General features: G+C 44.3%; 2 protein-coding genes across 4 annotated transcripts in view; both read left to right on the forward strand.

Annotated features, from left to right (window-relative positions):
- LOC308574128 (rab11 family-interacting protein 1-like) overlaps positions 1 to 19,972 on the forward strand; it is a 190,536-nt gene that overhangs the window by 51,281 nt on the left and 119,283 nt on the right. The window lies entirely within an intron of this gene.
- Positions 2,811 to 11,412, forward strand: LOC308574224 (interleukin-1 family member 10-like). 3 transcript variants are annotated; one of them, XM_081171857.1, is made up of 5 exons: positions 2,811 to 2,958; positions 4,624 to 4,862; positions 7,871 to 8,011; positions 8,609 to 8,742; positions 10,416 to 11,412. In XM_081171857.1, the coding sequence occupies exons 2-5, from the start codon at positions 4,730 to 4,732 to the stop codon at positions 10,626 to 10,628; spliced, it is 621 nt and encodes a 206-aa protein (XP_081027983.1). In that variant the 5' UTR covers positions 2,811 to 2,958; positions 4,624 to 4,729; the 3' UTR covers positions 10,629 to 11,412. The 3 variants fall into 3 exon arrangements, with proteins under 3 accessions (XP_081027983.1, XP_081027982.1, XP_081027981.1); XM_081171856.1 differs by having other exon boundaries at positions 4,627 to 4,862; XM_081171855.1 differs by having other exon boundaries at positions 4,658 to 4,862.

A 19,972-nucleotide genomic window follows, 5' to 3' on the forward strand; every position in this document is an offset into this window, starting at 1 on the left:
TAGTGGACCCCTTTGAGGCGCCGAACCAAAATTATAAGTGTTTTACATCATTGCCCTGAAAATCAGGGAGGGATCTGGCAGCGCCAGACCGTGTAAGCATCTGTACTGACCTACACAATTTCTGCAGTGAAAATCCATAACGAATTTATTCCTCATTCCCTTTTGCGATATTAAGATTCAGAGGAGTGCCACTCCCTCCCATTTGTCTTCTTAAAGAAAGAGAGAAAGACCTACAATTCATAAGCTAAAAGGAACTTCAGAGGGCACTGCCCTATTTTTCAACACTAGCATTATAATCAAAATGAGTGGCTTGTAATTAATCATTCTATACATGTTATGTGAGACTTAGGCTGGCATTCCCAGGAAGGACTTTTGGGACAGCGAGCTTTAATTTTGGTTTGAAGTGTGCAAGATGCACTTATGCGAATGTGAGAGGCATAATGCACAAATTGCTGCTCTCTGTCAAATGGGGCTCAAAATCCTTTGTTGCCAGGCTGCTAGCAATGAATGTTGAAGGTCAAAGCAGTAAAAAAGGATAAAGAAGCAGGTGGTGACAGGTGAGACTTTGGGCCTGTCTAGATTGGTATTTTCTTGCAGGTCTATTCTGCAACATGTCACTGACGCAATTATAATAGAACATTAGTAGTGTATTTATACTGGTCCATCTGCATATCATTCCACTTCATTCGTTGTTCTGTGATGCTTCCCAAAAGTTACTGCATTATTGTCATCTTGAAGGTGTGTGTGTGTGATATATGTTAAAAAGTTGCAGACTTTCAGCATGACGTTATGGGCTGCACTGATTCCTGATTGCGTGGCTATTCCCGCCCCCTCCCACGGAATGGAATAAATAAAGACACAGGACACCAGAATTTAGGTTAATGGGTGAAAAATGGCCACAACTTTATGGATTACAGGTAAGAGCGGTATTGGCTTTAGGCATTGGCCCTATCAGACTAACCGGTATAACCGGGAAGGGTTGAGCACCAACAGGGGGAGCCCCCGAGATGCGCATCCCTAGGCGCTCCCGGAGGGGTTACCGCTCGGGAGCGCGCTTTAGGCCCTAGCCTCCATAGGTTTCGGACGAGGCGACGCCCCCGGAGTCCTTTAACGAACTACCCTTCAACATTTGGGGGAGGTGATGGCGTTCCCCCCATCTCATTTGCATAATAATACCCTTGCCAAATAATAACCACCAAACCCAAGGTGTTGTGACATTTTTGCTACGAGGTAGGCAAAAAAACCAAGTGGCTTCCAAAATATAGCCAATTAGCCAAATGGAAAAGCTCCTACCAGGCCCCTTGCGGCGATCAGCCGAAGCCCATAGCAAAGTCCAGATGAGAACCTACAGGGCGGGAGGGTGGGAAACCGCAGCTGCTGAAAGGAAAAGAAAGGGGCAAGCATGGGCTGCCCCGACCTTAAATGCCCCTTACAAGTCCCGCCCCCACCGCCAGCCGATTGGCTGGCGCGGTGAATAATGAATATTAATGATCCCGGGATTCCCTAGGTCCCGCAGGGCTGCAGCCAGCCCCGCGAGGGTGTGAATGGGGCGTGAGCCCGCAACCCCCCCTCCAGATGTCGGGAGTGGCATTGGAAACAGAACAGGCTAGCTGCCCTGAAAGGTGCCTGAGAACTTTTTGGATCTGAAAGTCAAAATCCAACTAGGCATTCCCCAAAAATCACTGCTGGTGTTCTCCTCCTCCTCCTCCTCCTCCTCTTCCTCCTCCCCTCTCTGCTCTTCAGTCAGTAAAGGTTCCCAGAAAGGCTTACAAATACCGTATTTTTCGCTCTATAAGACACAATTTCCCCCTCCTAAAAAGTAAGGGGAAATGTGTGTGTGTCTTATGGAGCGAATGCAGGCGGGAGGCTCTGCTCAGCGCTCCCTTTAAAGAGCCGCACACATGTTCTGCATGCTCTTTAGAGGGAGTGCGGCTCTTAGGGGAGCTTTCCTCCCGCTGCCCAGGAGAGGCTGCACGCAGCTATCCCACAAGCCAGGACAGCAAGAGGCCATACCATAAGCTAGATCCCTCTTGCTGTTCTGGCTTCTGTGATTCAGAATATATTTTTTCTTGTTTTCCTCCTCCAAAAACTAGGTGCATCTTATGGTCTGGTGCATCCTATAGAGCGAAAAATACGGTACCAGTGAAAAGAGAGCTCCTGTCCTCTGGCTCACAATCTAAGAGACACGGCACAAAAGGAAAAACGTACTGAGAGAGAGGAGGAAAAAGGGAACTTGCTGATCTTTCAACACGGCCAATGGAGAAGCCCCAGAGCCTCACCGCTCTTGCAGCCTGATGGCTCAGTGGGGAAATCTGTAAATGTTGGCTTCTTTTGGTTTCTCATTTTCCAATTTTAAGGGTTATATCCAGCTAAGTTCTGTTTAGAGTAGACCCACTGAAATCAATGAAATGAAGTCAATCATGCCCATTCATTTCCATGGCCCTGAGCAGAACTAGCATTAGATACAACCCAAAGTTCAGTTCTTCACATTTCAGTTTGCATTTTCTTTTAAAAAAAGGTCATCAGCAGCATTTTGAAGTGAATTTCTTCTAGTATGCAAATATTTGTATGCAACCTTGCTTAACAGACACATTTTTGCAAAGCAATCCCCTCTAATATAGTGTTGTTTTCAACAAATATTTCATGCACGCTTTATGCATTTCTGTGCACATTACTTGCCTGGAGAACTGCGTTGCAGAATTTAGAGAAGTGCAGATTTCAAAGGAAAGCTTGTGCTGCTTTAAGTTCCTCTTTACAGTGTTCCAGGGCCCCCAGCTTCTAGAAAGAGCAGCTCTACAATCAGGCTCAGCCACGTATTTGACCCCAAAATAACCCTTCAGCACCTGGTCACACCCACCAGTGTCACCGGATTAACTATAAAACACTGCGCATTTCCTTGCGGAGAGCACAGGGAGAGAATCTGCAGCTCAAGGTACTGGACTTCCCAAATCAGCACAGGTACTGTCCACTCTACACTTTCTTTTCTTGGACTTGATCAGTGTTTCCCGCAAGGGCTAAGCCACAGTCTGTGGGGTGCTGGAACCATCCAGGGGATGGTGGTAGTAGCCTCAGGTGCAATTGGGGGGCGTTGAATAAAAATAAGGGAGCAGTGGAAGCATAAAGAAAGGAGACGATAGAAGAAAAATTTGAGAAACCGTTCGTAAATGTGGGACGGCAACAACGCCTCCCTTGGATCCAGTGGTTGTGCTGGAGGTGAGAGTTTTTCTGGGCTTGGGGAACTCATATTAGCTTCACCCAGGCCCAGGAAGCAGATTGCAGCTGGCCTGCCTATTTGGTCAATGGCAGGCAGGTTGCAGTGCTGGCCCCACCCCTGGGGTTGAATACAACCCCACGGTGCCATTTTGGCTGGGAAGGCTCTTCTCTGCTTCCAGTAAGGCATCTGTAAGGCAAATATTTCTGTGTATAGACCTTCCCTTAGCCCATTTCTAAATACCGTATTTTTCGCTCTATAAGACACACTTTTTCCCTCCTAAAAAGTAAGGGAAAATGTGTGTGCGTCTTATGGAGCGAATGCAGGCTGCGCAGCTATCCCAGAAGCCAGAACAGCAAGAGGGATTGCTGCTTTCACTGCACAGTGATCCCTCTTGCTGTTCTGGCTTCTGAGATTCAGAATATATTTTTTTCTTGTTTTCCTCCTCCAAACTAGGTGCGTCTTGTGGTCTGGTGCGTCTTATAGAGCGAAAAATATGGTGCTTAAATTTCCTGTCATTATGGTCATTGGGAGCCAAAGCTAAATATATTTCTCTGAAATTTTAAGAATGAGAATAGCACAGATTTCCATTTGTGATGGGAAATGGGAAACTGTTAGCAGTCAGATGTTGCTGGACTACAATTCCCATCATCAGTAACCATTCCTCATTCTGGTTGGGACTGCTGGGAGTTGGAGTTCAACAGTGTCTGGAGGACCACAGGTCCTTCCTACTTGATTTATAGCTTGTCATTAAAAAAAAAATAGTTTTGGTTTATTATGATTATACCCCTGTCAGCTACCTTGTGCGTTTCCGTAATAAATTTCTTCCCTGGCCTGGCAAACCTGCTGTTGGCTCTATAGCAGAGAACAGGCCACATCTACATTGGACACTGAAAGCAATAGCTAAAGCACAGCCTTTCCCCAAATAATCCTGGGAACTATAGTTTGTTTTTTTTTAATTTGTTTTTTAATAAAAAATTAATAATCCCGCTTTATCACTACCCGAAGGAGTCTTGAAGCGGCTAACATTCTCCTTTCCCTCCCTCCCCCACAACAAACACTCTGTGAGATGAGTGGGGCTGAGAGACTTCAGAGAAGTGTGACTGGCCCAAGGTCACCCAGCAGCTGCATGTGGAGGAGCGGAGACGCGAACCCGGTTCACCAGATTACGAGTCCACCGCTCTAAACCACTACACCACACTGGGTCTCTCTCTCTCTCTCTCTCTCTCTCTCTCTCTCTCTCTCTCTCTCTCTCTCTTAATAATAATAATAATAATAATAAAGGAACTATAGTTTGTTAAGGGTGTTGGGAGTTGTAGCTCTGTGAGGGGTAAACTTTCTTTGGAAAGATTTGGATGCTGTCAGGTCTCTGCTCATCAGGAATCATAGCCTATGATATCGATCTCTTTTAGTAGCTCCCTCTCAGGATTGTTGCTGTGCCTGCAGAAAAAGCATCCAAGAGCCTGAAGTTCAAGCAATTCTATAAAAGCACTGGAGAAAGTGGGAGACACTGTAGAGATGGAACCCCAGAAGTATGAGCCCCATAAGGTGGGACCCCAGAAATGTGAGCCGTACGAGGTGGAAGCCAAGAGGAAGAAAACTTGGGATCAGGAAATGGCAGATTTATTCACTGCATTTGGGCCAATATCAGGTGAAAAACAACTTCTTACTTTTCTATTTGTTACCCTAGAAAAGGACCCGGACTGCATATATCCCTATTTAGCCAATGTAAAAATTTCTTCTTCTTGTTTGAAATTTCATAATCAATATTTAAAACATATAACCATTAATGAGCACTTAAAATTTAATATTTATATTTAAACAAATCCCTGAGTAGTTTACAACACAGGTTAAAATATCTTGAAGAAATAGCACCTACAGAAAATTCTGGATAATTTCTATGGTCTGTAAAACACAACTAACAACTAAACAGAGCATCCTCTCTGGTATCATAATAAATGCTCCTTCCGTGTATATGTAATATTAAATATATATACCAAAGTATCACATAATTGTAAAGAAATGAATATGACCTAATTTATGTTCTGATTTCTACAGATTCTAGAATGTTCATTTCAATCAACTACATTTAAAGGGGCTTTATTTTTATTACCCACACAATAGGTATACTAACCAAGTGAGAACAAGTCCCTCTCTGGCAACTGTGACGTTAACATATGAGAGTGCTGGAGGTGAAATAGTTAAACAGGTTACCCAATCAGGACCCAGGGGGTGGAGTCAGAGGCACTATAAAACCAGCTCTGGGAGGGGTGGAGGAGAGAGTTCGTTGGGAGTTGGGTGGTTGGTTGGAGTGGGAGTGAATTGGGATAGAGTCTGTGGGTAGGTTGAGTTAGTGTAGCTAAATAAGCTGAGTCAGGAACAGTTAGGGGCTAGGAAGACAAGTGAATATCTGAGAGGTGGTTTAGTGAGTGAGAGCAGGTAGCGGAAGTTATAGGTCTGGATAGGCACCCCATGATTGTAATTGACCGATACTGTTTATGAAACCACACGCTTGTTAAACTGCAATAAATAAACAGAAGTTTACGTTCCAATTTAACCCTGACTGGATTCAGTATTGTCCCAGGTAGGGCCTGGGTGGTGGCAGCGAGAAGTAAAGTGGTGGCACAGGGATCAATAGATGGTGAAACGTCCGGGGACCCTGTGTGATCACCACAGCAACTTCCAACCAAAACAATTAGGGCCATTTCTTCCTTGCCATAAGATACCAACCAGTCTTCAGAGATAATGTTAAAAGACTCCTGGAGACAGGCTAGAGTGTGATGCCTTGAAGACACGGGTGGAGAAATTGCATCCCTCCAGATGTTGTTAGGTTCTTGACACACGTCAGCGGCAGCCAGCATGGCCAAGGATCAGGGCTTAAGGGAGCTGTAACCTGACAGCGTTGGAGGGATACAGGTGTTTACTGCATAAATTGTAGAATTGTAGAGTTGGGAGGAAGGGACCGTGTGGGTCACACAGGTTCCCTATTCCTGCTTTAAGAGAGCCACATTATCTTACTGGGAAAAGAGGCTCTACAGTGGTACCTCGGGTTACATACGCTTCAGGTTACATACGCTTCAGGTTACAGACTCCACTCACACAGAAATATTACCTCGGATTAAGAACCTTGCTTCAGGATGAGAACAGAAATCGTGCTCCGGCAGCGTGGCAGCAGCAGGAGGCCCCATTAGCTAAAGTGGTGCTTCAGGTAAGAACAGTTTCAGGTTAAGAGCGGACCTCTGGGACGAATTAAGTACTTAACCCGAAGTACCATTGTATTTAGGGTCTGCAGTACTGAATAGTTGGGAGCACTGACATTTCTTATATGTTGCTGACTTCCAGAATTGCCTCTACATGCCTTTGATTTTGTCCTCTGACTTGTTACCTTCCTCTGCTTCCATGTGGCTCCACCTTCTCCCCACCCTAGGCACAATCATCAGCCGAGGCAACTACAGTACTGGGCAATAGTTTATCCTTCTTTGTTCCAATGGGATCAACCTGGCTGAATACCAAGTACTCTTGTTGAACTGTTTTAACTGATTTGCTGTTTAACTGGTTTCTCCAAGAAAGAAAAAACTCAACAGGCGATCATATAATTCCATCTGCTGATACAGTTGCTGCTTTGCAGTCAGTCAAAGTCTCCGGTTTCTTTAGATATCCATTGTATCCTCATAGGATATGGTCATCAGTTTGGCTGTGAATGTGTTAACAGGTTAAAATACAGCCAGGTCATTCTTTTTCTTCCATTTGGCTTGAAGCTGGTTTGGAGAAAAACATATCAAGAAACTACAGGGTTATATTATCTGGAGGCACAACTTTGGTGGTACAACGATTTTGGAGAAATGTAATATTAAGGCTGATATCCAGCACAGGTGGTTTCTTGAAAGGCTTTAAAATAAGCAAATACAGGGGTACCTCGGGTTACATATTTCCGCTAACCCAGAAATAGTGCTTCAGGTTAAGAACTTTGCTTCAGGATGAGAACAGAAATCGTGCTCTGGTGGCGCGGCGGCAGCGGGAGGTCCCATTAGCTAAAGTGGTGCTTCTGCTTAAGAACACTTTCAGGTTAAGTACAGACCTCCGGAACTAATTAAGTACTTAACCCGAGGTACCACTGTAGATATAAAAAGGGAATCTTGACACACCAACCAAAGCATTCATCTTCTCATCTATATATTAGAGAGACGGGAACCTTAGGCTCAGGGGTCAAATATGGCCAAGCAGCCCTCTTGATATGGTCCATGGAACAATCCCCAGGCCACACCCTCTCTTCCCAGGCCACACCCTCCACTGGCCTCAAATCCCACCTTCTTGGGGTATCTCCCTGGTCTGGAATGTGTCCTTGAACTCTGATTATAGCTCTTGGCTGCCTGGATGAAGAGAAGTATGTGTATAAAATAGGCTAGTGTACATAGGTTAAATTTGCAATCATTTCTCTTCCCACTTCTGCTTCTGGTCCCAGTGATCACCGGTATGTGGCCTCAACCTGTGAAATATCTCGTGCACATTATTTCCAGGTGTAGCACAAAAATTAAAAATGTGGCAACTGACAGAAGATGGTGTTCAGAGCCAACGGAGTTGGTTATTTCCTCCTCCAGATATCTCTTGGCTTATATGTTTTTGTGTAATATGTATCTGTCTATGTATATTTTTCCCCAGGGCCTTTGCATCCCTCAAGTACAGAGAATGTGCAAATGAAGAGGGAGCCCTGGTTGTTCAGATTTTGGGATATCAACCAGAATTACTTCTTCCTACAGAACAACATACTAATAGCAGCCCCACAAAATTCCAATTCATCAGGTAGCTGCTGAAGCTCTTATCGTCTGTATGTATTTCTCAATCATTTGTAAATTTGGGATTTGGGTAATGGAGGTGTTGGGTTTGCCACTATTTTTATAGGGTGCATGATTATTGCCATTGCTGATAAATGGACCAATCTCTGATCTACCTTCTTTCATTTCTACCCCACTCTGATTCCTCCCCATATATGAAGATTCCTATTTGTGTATATTGACCCTATCAGCACCAGTAAATCTTACAGTTAAGCAAAATGGTGTAGTGGCTAGAATGTTAGGCTAGGACCTTGGAGACCAAAGTTGAAATCTCTACTGAGCCTTGAAGCTCACTGGTTAACCATGGGACAGTCACTATCTCTCAGCCTAACCTGCCTCACAGGGTTATTGCAGGGATGAAATGAGGAGGGTGAGGACCACGTACACCACCTTGAACTCTATGAAAGATGAAAGATGGAATATGAATTTTTGTAACAACAAGAACAACCGCCACCACCACCACCATCTCCTAATTAGTATCTTCTCATCCAAGACTCTTGCACCATTGAAAGATGCTTTTCACTATCTCTTGTACCATTTAACCTGTTTCTCTGTTGTTCTCCAGATGAGTTAATGGTTGTACTCCCAAACCACGCTCTAGAAGAAAAAAAGCGACCCATATTTATTGGCCTCAGAGATAAGAGCTACACCCTGTTCTGTGTGAAGTCTGGTGAAGGTCAACCTCAGCTAAAGTTAGAGGTGAGTTTCAGGTGTAGCTGTAGTTCAGTTTCAGTTGTTGAATTCACTCTGTCCTGAGAGAGCTCAGTTGGTAGAGCATGAGACTCTTAATTTCAGGGTTGTGGGTTCAAGCCCCACATTGGCAAAAGATTCCTGCATTGCAGGGGGTTGGATTGGATGACCCTCATGGTCCCTTCCAACTCTACAATCCTATGAATTGTAATCCTAAAAGATTATCTTGTCATGAAGATAGTGACTCTATTCCAATGCATGTCAAGAGCACCATTCTAGAGTCTATGACACTCCTCGACCTCTGTTGAGAACCCTAGCCTGAATAGACAAATATCCTTGGTTTTATCTCCAATCTATGTTTACAGTTTAACTCCCCTTTTTTTCAATATTTCAACTGGTCTGAACAGTCTAGTTCTTATCTAATGGAAGTTCAAAGCATTAGGAAGATGAAACTATCTTCTAAGTAATATCTGGTTGGCTATTACCTGAACCACTTATATCAGAGATGGGCTGTGTGGGGGTTTTTTTTTTGCAATTCATCCCATCTACACTCTCTGCATGGTTATTAACCTACCCTGCTGGATATAAGAGCATCCCACATGGTTTTGTTAAAGTCTGTGACTGAGCTTTGGAACAGCAAAACTCTATCTTTTTAAGAGTACTTATAGAGTTGGGATTAAAGGTGGAGTCCTTGTCAGTAGCTCTTTGAACCCCTCTCTCAATAGTCAGGCAGCCCTTATACAAAGGGAATCACCCATGTCATATCTGTTTGTCCTCTATGATTAGGGTTATGTATATTCTGTGCTAAACACAGACCTGGTATTCTGTACCAAGATCACTCATAGTCTTTGCTTACAGAGGAGGAATACTGAGACCCAGGGATACTTCTCCACACTTTGTTTGTTTGCCCCCTTTTTACAGAGAATGCTTACATGGATGCACATTGCAGTGTTTTATATATAGTGGTACCTCTGCTTGCGAACAGGATCCATTCTGGAGCCCCGTTCATAACCTGAGCAGAACGCAACCCGCATCTGTGCGGGTCGTGATTTGCTGCTTCTGCGCATGTGCATGATGTCATTTTGCACATGCACGAGCAGCGAAACCCAGAAGTAACCCTTTCTGGTTCTTCCGGGTTGCCACGGGACGCAACCTGAAAACATTTAACCCAAAGCATCTTTAACCCGAGGTATGATAGTACAACAGTAGATTACACTGCATTCTATATATCCTTCCTATTCCTCCCCCAGACATGATTGGTGGCAGTCTTTTTTGTGACAGAATGTGATTGTTGCACTAGCCTATCCAGTGTGGAGAGGCAAAGCATAATTCAGGATTTTAGGGGCTATTGTGCCTTTAATTAAAAGGTTCCTATACTTGTTGTTTCTCCCTGCTTCATTATGTCCTGTCAACACTGTTGGGTAATTAGTTCCAAATTGACCTTTAATTAGTTTGCTTCTATATCCTGTGGAATAGAATGAAATTTAATTACTGGTTTCTGATATTTCCCCATTTTTTAAAAAATAATGAAGTAGTATAGAACACAGAAAAGAACATCCGATAATAGAAACTGTTGGCATGGAACACAAGCTTTGAAATGGACTATTTGTTGTTAATCCAGAAACCATGCTGTCCTATTAATACCATGTAACTTATCTGTCTGAGTTTTCATGTTTTCTTAGGAGAGAAAAATTCATCAGCTTTATGAAAAAAACGAGGAATTCAAGAGCTTCACCTTCTACAGCAAAACTGAGGGCAACGGAGAGAAATGCTCTTTTCAGTCTGCAGAGTTCCCAGATTGGTTCATAAGCACTTCACCTGAGCCAAACCAACCTGTTGGTTTGAGTAAGCAAGATGGGTCTGCAAATACTCTGTTTTATTTTGAAATAAAATAATTCATCAGCATAGATTGGAACTATTGTTTTTAAGGGGAACTGAAAGCTGGAATCTGATATATTTGGGGTATAGCAAAATGAAGTCCATTGCAGCACTATGTGGACAGATTAGGAAAGCAGTTAATAGCCCCCCATCCATTGCTGATGCTGTCAATTTTACAGCCCCATCAGCTGCATTTTATGAAAAGCAACAACCAACACATCAGGAACAGTCAGAAGTTTCATGAACTAGTAAACAAAGTGTTATGTAGAGATGTGCAGAGAAATGTGTCAGATGAAGGGTTTCTTTAGAAGATGTTCGTGCTTTTTTAGTAGCCCTCAGAAAATTGTCTCAAGTTGAGTACACGGTGGCATCTTACAATGAGGGGAAAATTGTATAAGAGGGAAAATATGGGATCTGTCAGTTACCAAATGGATAAATGAGTATAAAAAGGTAGCTAGATATTGGAAGACATTAGTGGGAATAATCAGTGAAATATTTCAGTGGAAAATAGAGCTAGACCCAGTGGTGTGTCTTTAATGATTTTTGTAAAGAACTGTGTGCCCGTAGAGAAACAAATCCCAATCTTACACATTGTTACAGTGGCATAAATAGCATTTGCAAAATCATGGAAAAGACTCAACATTATAAAAGATATATGATCAAATGGAAATCATTAAATGGTCAGCTTTGAAAAGAGAGATGAAGAATTATAGAAACAATCTTCTCAGCTTTGTTGTTGTTTAGTCGTTTAGTCGTGTCCGACTCTTCATGACCCCATGGACCAGAGCACACCAGGCACTCCTGTCTTCCACTATCTCCTGCAGTTTGGTCAGACTCATGCTGGTAGCTTCAAAAACACTGTCCAACCATCTTGTCCTCTGTCGTCCCCTTCACCTTGTGCCCTCAATCTTTCCCAACATCAGGGTCTTTTCCAGGGAGTCTTTTCTTCTCATGAGGAAGCCAAAGGATTGGAGCCTCAGCTTCAGGATCCGTCCTTCCAGTGAGCACTCAGGGCTGATTTCCTTAAGAATGGATAGGTTTGATCTTCTTGCAGTACACAGGACTCTCAAGAGTCTCCTCAGCTAGGACAGTTATTCAATATATAGGGGGAGAGAACTCATTATTAAGGGAAAAGGGAGAGATTTTATGTTTGTTATATCGCTCCTCACTTCACTGTTCTAAAAGTGATCTGAGTGGGAGCACTTTTGCAGAGGGAGAGGCAAGAAGCTGCTAACTCTGATGTCACTGGCATTTGTCATCAGGGAGGAGGAGTGGACAAAGGCTATAAAAAGTCTTATTCCCCATCTCTTCCTCCTCCTTTCCTGAAGACAAGACACAGCAGCACCCAACCTGCTTGCCCTGTAAGCAGTGAAAGATTAGCTAGTTGTCATAGTTGGAACTGAGCAGGGCTTCTTTGTTCCTTTCTGCAACTGGCTAGTGGAAGGAAATACTGTATTACAAGCCTGGAGCAATGAGCTGTGGGTGCTGAATAATTAGGTTGATTGGCTTGACTGGCTGCTGGTTGCTTTGCAGGTACATAAGTGTGGGGAAATAGGGACGTGGGTGGTGTTGTGGTCTAAACCATGGAGCCCCTTGGGCTTCCTGATCAGAAGGTTGGCGGTTTGAATCCCTGCGATGGGGTGAGCTCCCGTTGCTCGGTCCCTACTCCTGCCAACCTAGCAGTTCGAAAGCACACCAAAAAAGTGCAAGTAGATAAATAGGTACCACTCTGGCGGGAAGGTAAATGGCGTTTCCGTGTGCTGCTCTGGTTTCAGTGTTCTGTTGCGCCAGAAGCGGCTTCGTCATGCTGGCCACATGACCTGGAAAAACTGCAGACAAAACGCTGGCTCCCTTGGCTAGTAAAGCGAGAAGAGCGCTGCAACCCCAGAATCGTATGTGACTGGACTTAACTGTCAGGGGTCCTTTACCTTTACCCTTACCTAAGTGTGGGGAAATGGGGAAGCAAGTGGACAGAATTGGTGCCTATAATTATTACTATTACTATTAATTAAATTTGTATACTGCCCTTCATCTGGGCTCAGGGTGGTTCGCAGCATAAAAATACAGGATAAAACCAAAACAAAAATTACATAAGAATAAAGAACAAAACCAAAACAAACCAATAACCCTCCATCAAGCACTTTTCAGGTGAATAGTGATTCCAGAGACTTGCACAGAGGACTTTGCAACCTTGTGGGGCAGGTTATGGACCACTGACCTTTGTCACACACTCTGGAATATGTACCTTAGTATTCTCAAAAAGCGCAGCAGAGACTGTACTTTTTGAGAATACTAAGGAAAAACCATCTTCCGCAGAAACTGCTGCTTGCCTTCTATCACTGTGCCATTGAGAGCGTGCTCACTTATGGCTTATGTGTGTGGTACGGAAGCTGTACTGCCCAGGACAGGATGGGGTTGTGCAGGGTTGTTAAGGCAGCAGAGAGCATTGTTGGCTGCCCACTCTCCACCTTAGAGCAGATTTATGCCACAAGGTGCCATAGGAAGCCACTGGACATAGTAAAAGATCCATCGCATCCTGGTCACTGTCTCTTCGAGCTCCTGCCGTCGGGACGGAGATACAGGACGATGAAGACAAGAACGAGCCGTCTTAAGAACAGCTTCTTCTCCAGAGCCATCTCGGCCCTGAATGGGAAGCCCGGACTTTGAAAGTCATCTAATCTCCCTTGCTGTATTATACTGTATTGTTTAATTAGTGTTTTTATGGAGCAGTCAAGTAATTTTGTTGTCCCCAAAGGGGGCAATGACAATAAAGATATTATTATTATTATTATTATTATTATTATTATTATTATTATTATTATTATTATTATTATCTTGGAGGGTTGGGTGTTTCAGGAAAACCTCTCTCCTCACTTTAAATAGGGGGTAATGTCCAGGTGTATTCCCTGCAGTTTAGGTTCACCCATGCAAGACAGGCTTAGGAGTCAGAGAGAGAATTGGTACGTTTCCCACAGATTGTCTGATTTCCCTTATGAAGTTTTGATAAGCTCTTGGGTCTCAGTGTTCCTTACACACTTAAGTTGTGGTTAATACAGTGATCGCAGTTTACCCTATAACCTGCAACTTGCCTCTTTATTTCTCACCCAAAATTTGGGAGTCAGATAGGAAGCTAAAGTGCACAAAAAGAGGAATGAAATGCAATTCTGTAAATAGGAGTTAAATAGTTAATTTATATTTTTAAAGGGGACGCAGGTGGTGCTGTGGGCTAAACCACAGAGCCTAGGACTTGCCGATCAGAAAGTCAGCGGTTCAAATCCCTGCGACGGGGTGAGCTCCCGTTGCTTGGTCCCTGCCCCTGCCAACCTAGCAGTTCAAAAGCATGTCAAAGTGCAAGTAGATAAATAGGTACTGCTCCAGCGGGAAGGTAAATGGCATTTCTGTGCGCTGCTCTGCTTCGCCAGAAGCGGCTTAGTCATGCTGGCCACATGATCCGGAAGCTGTACACCGGCTCCCTCGGCCAATAAAGTGAGACGAGCGCCGCAACCCTGAAGTCAGTCACGACTGGACCTAATGGTCAGGGGTCCCTTTACCTTTACCCTAGTTAATTTTTATGTGATTTTTGTTTTAAAATTAAATAATAAATATGCCAGAGCTCAGGCACTGATTTTGAGTTTAGTAAAGTTACTAAGCTGAATGCATATTACATCAGCCTCAACTTGGTTTTGACTAGTGCTGCATCAGCAGTGTAGTACTCAGATGCTGAAGAGATAAAGGAACAGTGTTGTAATCAAAGGAATTTTAATATTCAGGAAGTTGTTTATGAGTAATCTTAACTTTGCATTCCAAGTGGGACTTGAGCTAGTATTACCAGGAACAACTTTAGGTGTGGTCAGTGCCAAGTTCAGTTTTGAGAATGCTTGATAGATTTATTTGAACATGAAAGGAATGATTCCCACATTGTTGTCATCTGTTAAATGGACCATGGGATCCTTGCAGGTTGGTTGCCGGGTGCTGGCAGTGAATACTGACAATCAAAGGAACGAGAAAGCAATGACCACCTACTGAATGTGAGAAATAAGGCTTATTGAAGTCCTTTTAATGAAAACACTCAGCAGTAGAGTCTTCCTGGACTTCGCCTCCTGCACTGTGGGAGACATGCCTAAGCCTCTTTGCAAAGTTTTCACATTTTGCCTTTGACTGCCTTGTACCTGATCTCAGGCAAACCCACCACAAGAAAGATGTATTTCGGTTGGTAGAATGAAAGGAAGGGCAAAATACAGCATTTGCATGGGTTGGAAAATGAGGAAGAATGTGCACTGAAAGAAAGGGGTGAAATAGCACCTCTTTAGGATCCAGGAATTCCAGTCTCCTGCTGTCCAATTCAACCCCAGCTCTGGTGGAATTTACTCCCTCTTGACCCCTCCTGCCCCCCCCCAATGGTGCATTGTGCCCAGCTGAGAAAATTAATATTTTAATGTGAGATGAAGGGTTATTTTTGCCTTAGAGATTTCCTTCAAAACGGAAATCCTGTTTCACAAGAACTTAGACATAGGTAATCTGGGTTCAGGGTAGCTGCAATCACATCAGAGACCCTGTCATTCAATTACTTACAGCTCAAACCTGGAATGTCTTAGAATAGGGGTCGGCAAACTACGTCTGGGGGCTGAATGTGGCCCCCTCAGCTCGTAAATCTGGCCCGTGGACCCTGCCACCCGCTCGGTCAGCCCCTGCACGCTGCGGACACCACATCACAAGGGGACTGAATTCCATGATGCTGGCATGGCTTCTGGGCAGGTGCCTACACTGGCGCGGCTTCGGATTGGCTGCAGGAAGTTGTTTATTTCCTTGACATCTGATGGGAGGGTGTTCCACAGGGCAGGCACCACCATCGACAAGGCCCTTTAAAGTGTCGTGAGATTGGCATCTTCTGTAAACATCTGCCAGTAATAAGGCTCAACTCAAATTACCCTTGAATATGTAAATCACACCCACCAGTGTCTGTGGGCTGCTATAAAGAGTTTTGTAAGGACCATTGGAGGAGCACAGAGAAGGAACCTCCATCCCATAGCACAAGACTGCTCTACATCAGTGCAGGTACCATCTCCACAACTGTCTCTCTACGCTTTCTTTTCCTGAGCTGCTTTGTTCCCCTGTTAGGGCTAAACCACCTGTGAGGCAGGAAAGCTGTGTATAGCTCAGGGATCACCAATATTTTAAGTCCTGTGGGCACACTTCGAATTTTGAGTGAGTGCTGTGGGAGTTCCCCTCGCCCGCCTGTCACTTATCTCTCTTCTCCCCCAAATCACTCCCTCGAACAAAAGGAGAATGCGTGCGCATACACACTTCACAGGGATCTGGGAATTATCCTGAGCCTTTTAAAGTACACACAGCTGAAAGTGGATGTGGGAACCTGCGGCACTATAGAAATTTATAAGGGAAGAAAAAACTAACCACCCTTACCGTCCCAGGACTAAGGGAGCAGCCGGGGGCTCCCAGAGGCTTTGTGGGTGCCAGCGAAAGGCCTCAAAGGCCCCATTGCAGTCATCAATGCAATGCTGGTAATCCCTGGTCTAGCTCTTCCCTTGAATGATTTCCCTATCATTATAGCCACTTAAGAGACAGACTAAGAATCCCAGGGAACTGTGATGGTTTAGTTTAACAGCTCCTGTGACCTGGTATGGTTTGCTGTTTGTTAAGATTCTGCATGCATCCCTCCTTTATTTTTTTCATTTTTCTATTTTTCGTTTGCTGTATGGTTGGTTATGCATTTATTATAATCCAGCCTGTACAGTTTGTTTTTATATAATGGAAAGGGAATGTCTGTCTGTGTCCTCTTCCAGTCCTTACAAAGCTGCTGTTAGCTCCATAGTGGAAGAGATGGGGGAGGTACTACATTTTTATCTGATGGTTATAGTGTTAGGGGAATTTTGATTCAGAAAATGGCAGGGGGAGTGAAAGGGTAAAAAAAGAGAAGTCCTCTCTTCCCCAGAGCCACTACTTTGAACAAAATTGTAGAGCTCCATGGCTACTTTAAAAACTTGGGAGAGATGCTATATTGGGGTGCCATCCAAGAGGTGCTGAGGACCCCCGAATTTTCAAGGAGGTCCTGCTGGGCTTTTGCATGGCCACTGCGGGTCTTGCCAGGCCCTCCTGTAGCTAGGATGGGACCTGTCAGGCTTTCTCTTTACTCTAGGTGAGGGAAACTGAGGATGGGACAGAAATTTGATTCAGTTTTCGGACTTCCGGGTTGACGCGATCTGGAAATGGCGGATTCCCTCCGAGCTGCGGAGGGAATCGGCTCTACCAAGGACGGGTCTTTGCCGCGGCGACGCGGGGACCCTTAAAAACCGCAGGCGCGGATGCCTGCGGACTGAAGACTCGGCGGGTGCCTTAAGCGCCCCCCCTGATCCACGAAGAGCCTTTTTAAAGGCTGCGGAGAGGATACGGGGGTGGCGTGGCACTGAGAGTCGATTGCTACCTCGGTGGAGCGAAGCCGCGAGCCATGACCAGAGAGCGCTGACTTCCTTCCTTGGAAATCTGGACTGAAAGAATTACCCGTGAGTAAGACGGATTGGGACTTTAAAAATTATACCCTGAATTGGAGACGACCGGGGGGGGGTGCTAAAAGGAAGTCCGCACCCCCCCCTTGCAGACGATCTAAGCAACGACATAAGAGCTAAGCTGGAGAGCCTACCCTTGGTGGGGTGAGTTAAAAAGGACACTAACTTTCAAGATTTAGCTAAAGGAAATTTTGTGCTGGAGAGTGGAGTTTTGGAGACCCTCTTTTTGTTTTAAACAACCCCCCCTCCCGGGCTCGGGAACGTCCTGCTTCTGTGCCTGTGTAAGAGCTGCGGAGTTTGACAGCTGTCAAAGCTGTCAAACGGGCAGTTTAAAGTGGAAAAATTGCTATCTAAGATGCCTCTGGACTAAGACGAGTTATAATTGAGCCAAAATTGTTGGAAACAAAGTAATAATAATCAGTTAAAGGACTGTTGGAGAAAAGACTAATAAGTAACCAGATTCCCCCTAGGGGGAATTCTGTGAAACTACAATGGATACAATGGCTGTGGAAGGAAAGTTACTAGTGGAAATCGAAAGGATGTTTCAATTGGTGGGAATCTTACAAGAGCAGAGCTTGGCCATGAATAAACAACTTGTGACTATGACCTTGGGAACAGGCAACTCTGCTCTCTGTATGGAGGACCTGAATGAGAAAGAATCCACAGCTGAATGGGAAACAATATCTACAGAGGTGGAAGAGACTAAACAACAAGAAAAAGAAGAAGTAACCTTGGGAAGCAACAACCAAAAGCTGACATCTGTGGAACATAAGCAAGGAGACGCTGGGAACATATCTACCACAAGCCTGCGAAAGATACAGAAGAAGAAGGAGGAGGCCCCGGAACAATATGGAATACAGGAACTTAAAATAAAGAAATATGATTGGGGCCTCCGTTTGGACTTTGATTCTGAAGATATAGGCTTGGTGGAAATTTTTCAACAGTTACCTTCAAATCTCCTTGTGGGAAGAGAATACACTTTGATGGTGGAAGAACTTTTTCTAGACTCGACGACTGACATAAAGGACTACCAACAAGACAGGCGGAGAGGGACTGAAAGAGACTTGAAAGCCTCGGACGTGAGGAACCCAGGCTGAGAATCTCGAATTTGGATTTCTATTGGGAAGGGACAAAAACCGGGGATGGGAGGGAGGGAAGAGGAGATTCTTAAAAACTCTTAAGATTTTTAGGTTTGGTTAATATGACTCTTAATTAAGATAAAATGAAAATCGATGGAAGAGAACCAAAGTCCAACTTAGGAAAATTAATTTTTATTATAAAAGAGGTAATAAGATGAATAAGATGGTTAAGAGGAGAAATACCAATTTGCTGATATAATCTTGGGAATTGGGATGCATGAGGGGGGGTGGGGGGAAGTCAGGGAACAAGGTTATGAAACGGGGATTTGCTGATTTTATACATGTTTTTGTCTTGTGTCTTTTCTTTGTGTGTGTTTTGTCTTTATAAAAGCAGAAAACCAAATAAAAATTTTATTAAAAAAAAAAAGAAATTTGATTCAGTTTTCATTCAAAGGCGAACCTATCAAAATTGTGCTTTCAAAAACAACGCACAACCTGAAACGCAGCAACCTGTTGAAATTTACACTTGTCCAGATTTTGCAGTGTAGTTATCCAGTCAAGTAATGCGTGGGGGGGGGATTGCACATATTTGAGTAAAGTGTCCACAAAAGTGCACTTTTTGGTGAAAATAACATATTCATTGTTTCTCTTGTTGGTTTCTGCCTCGATGAGGCCATTGACTCTGTACTCTTCCATCCCCCTTGTTGCTTAAGGTGAGGCTGCAGTATAGCTCAAGTGACAGTCAGTGCACCACTGTTTTTGTTCAGAATGCTTACAGTGGTGTCCAAACTTTTTTTCAAAGAGGGCCAGATTTGATGAAGTGAAGGGCTTTGAGGGCCAACCAAATGTGTTAACCTTTTTTTAGGGTTGAAGTTGTTAAGTTTTTTAAAGGATTTTACCCCAGGAAATAAACTGCCACAGGGGGCGGATTAAACCAACTGGCGGGCTGGATTAGGTCCCCAAAATGGCCTTTGGACATGCCTGGCACTTTAAGATGTCCTCTGTAGCTTATCACTCTCTGTTTCAACAGCTGTAACTGCTGAAGAGGTGACAAATATCCTGAATGTCAGCCAGTCTTCAGGAAGGAATGGAGAAAGCAGGAGGCGATGAAGGTTTGTACAACCACAAGAAGAAGGAATTGACACATTTCTTTTCATATAAAGAAACAAAATTCTTTACTTTTCTATTTGTTTTCCAAGGCGATGTTCCCAAATCTGCAGATAGCTTTCTGAAAATCATTGGAGGCTAGATAATGAGAAAAGAAAAGAATCAGAAGTGGCTTCAACATTACATTACATTACAGTGGTACCTCGGGTTACATACGCTTCAGGTTACATACGCTTCATGTTACAGACTCCAGTAACACAGAAATAGTGCTTCAGGTTAAGAACTTTGCTTCAGGATAAGAACAGAACTCATGCTCCAGCAGCGCAGCAGCAGCAGGAAGCCCCATTAGCTAAAGTGGTGCCTCAGGTTAAGAACAGTTTCCGGGTTAGCGCGATCGACTAATGGCGGATTCCCTCTGAGCTCCGGAGGGAATCGGCTCCGCAGGATTGGGTCTTGCCGCTGCGGCGACGCGGGGACCCTTAAAAATCACAGGCAGTGAAGCCTGTGAACCTGGTGACTCGGCGGGCACCATTTGCGCCTCCCCGACCAGTGAAGGAGCCTTTTTAAAGGCTTCAGAACGGGAGACAGGGTGAGCGGCGCGGTGGTGTGAGTCGACTGCTTCTCCTACGGAGTGAAGCCGCATGCCATGGTCAG

This window comes from Podarcis bocagei (assembly GCF_964188305.1).
Source record: "Podarcis bocagei genome assembly, chromosome: 15".
NCBI lineage: Eukaryota > Metazoa > Chordata > Lepidosauria > Squamata > Lacertidae > Podarcis > Podarcis bocagei.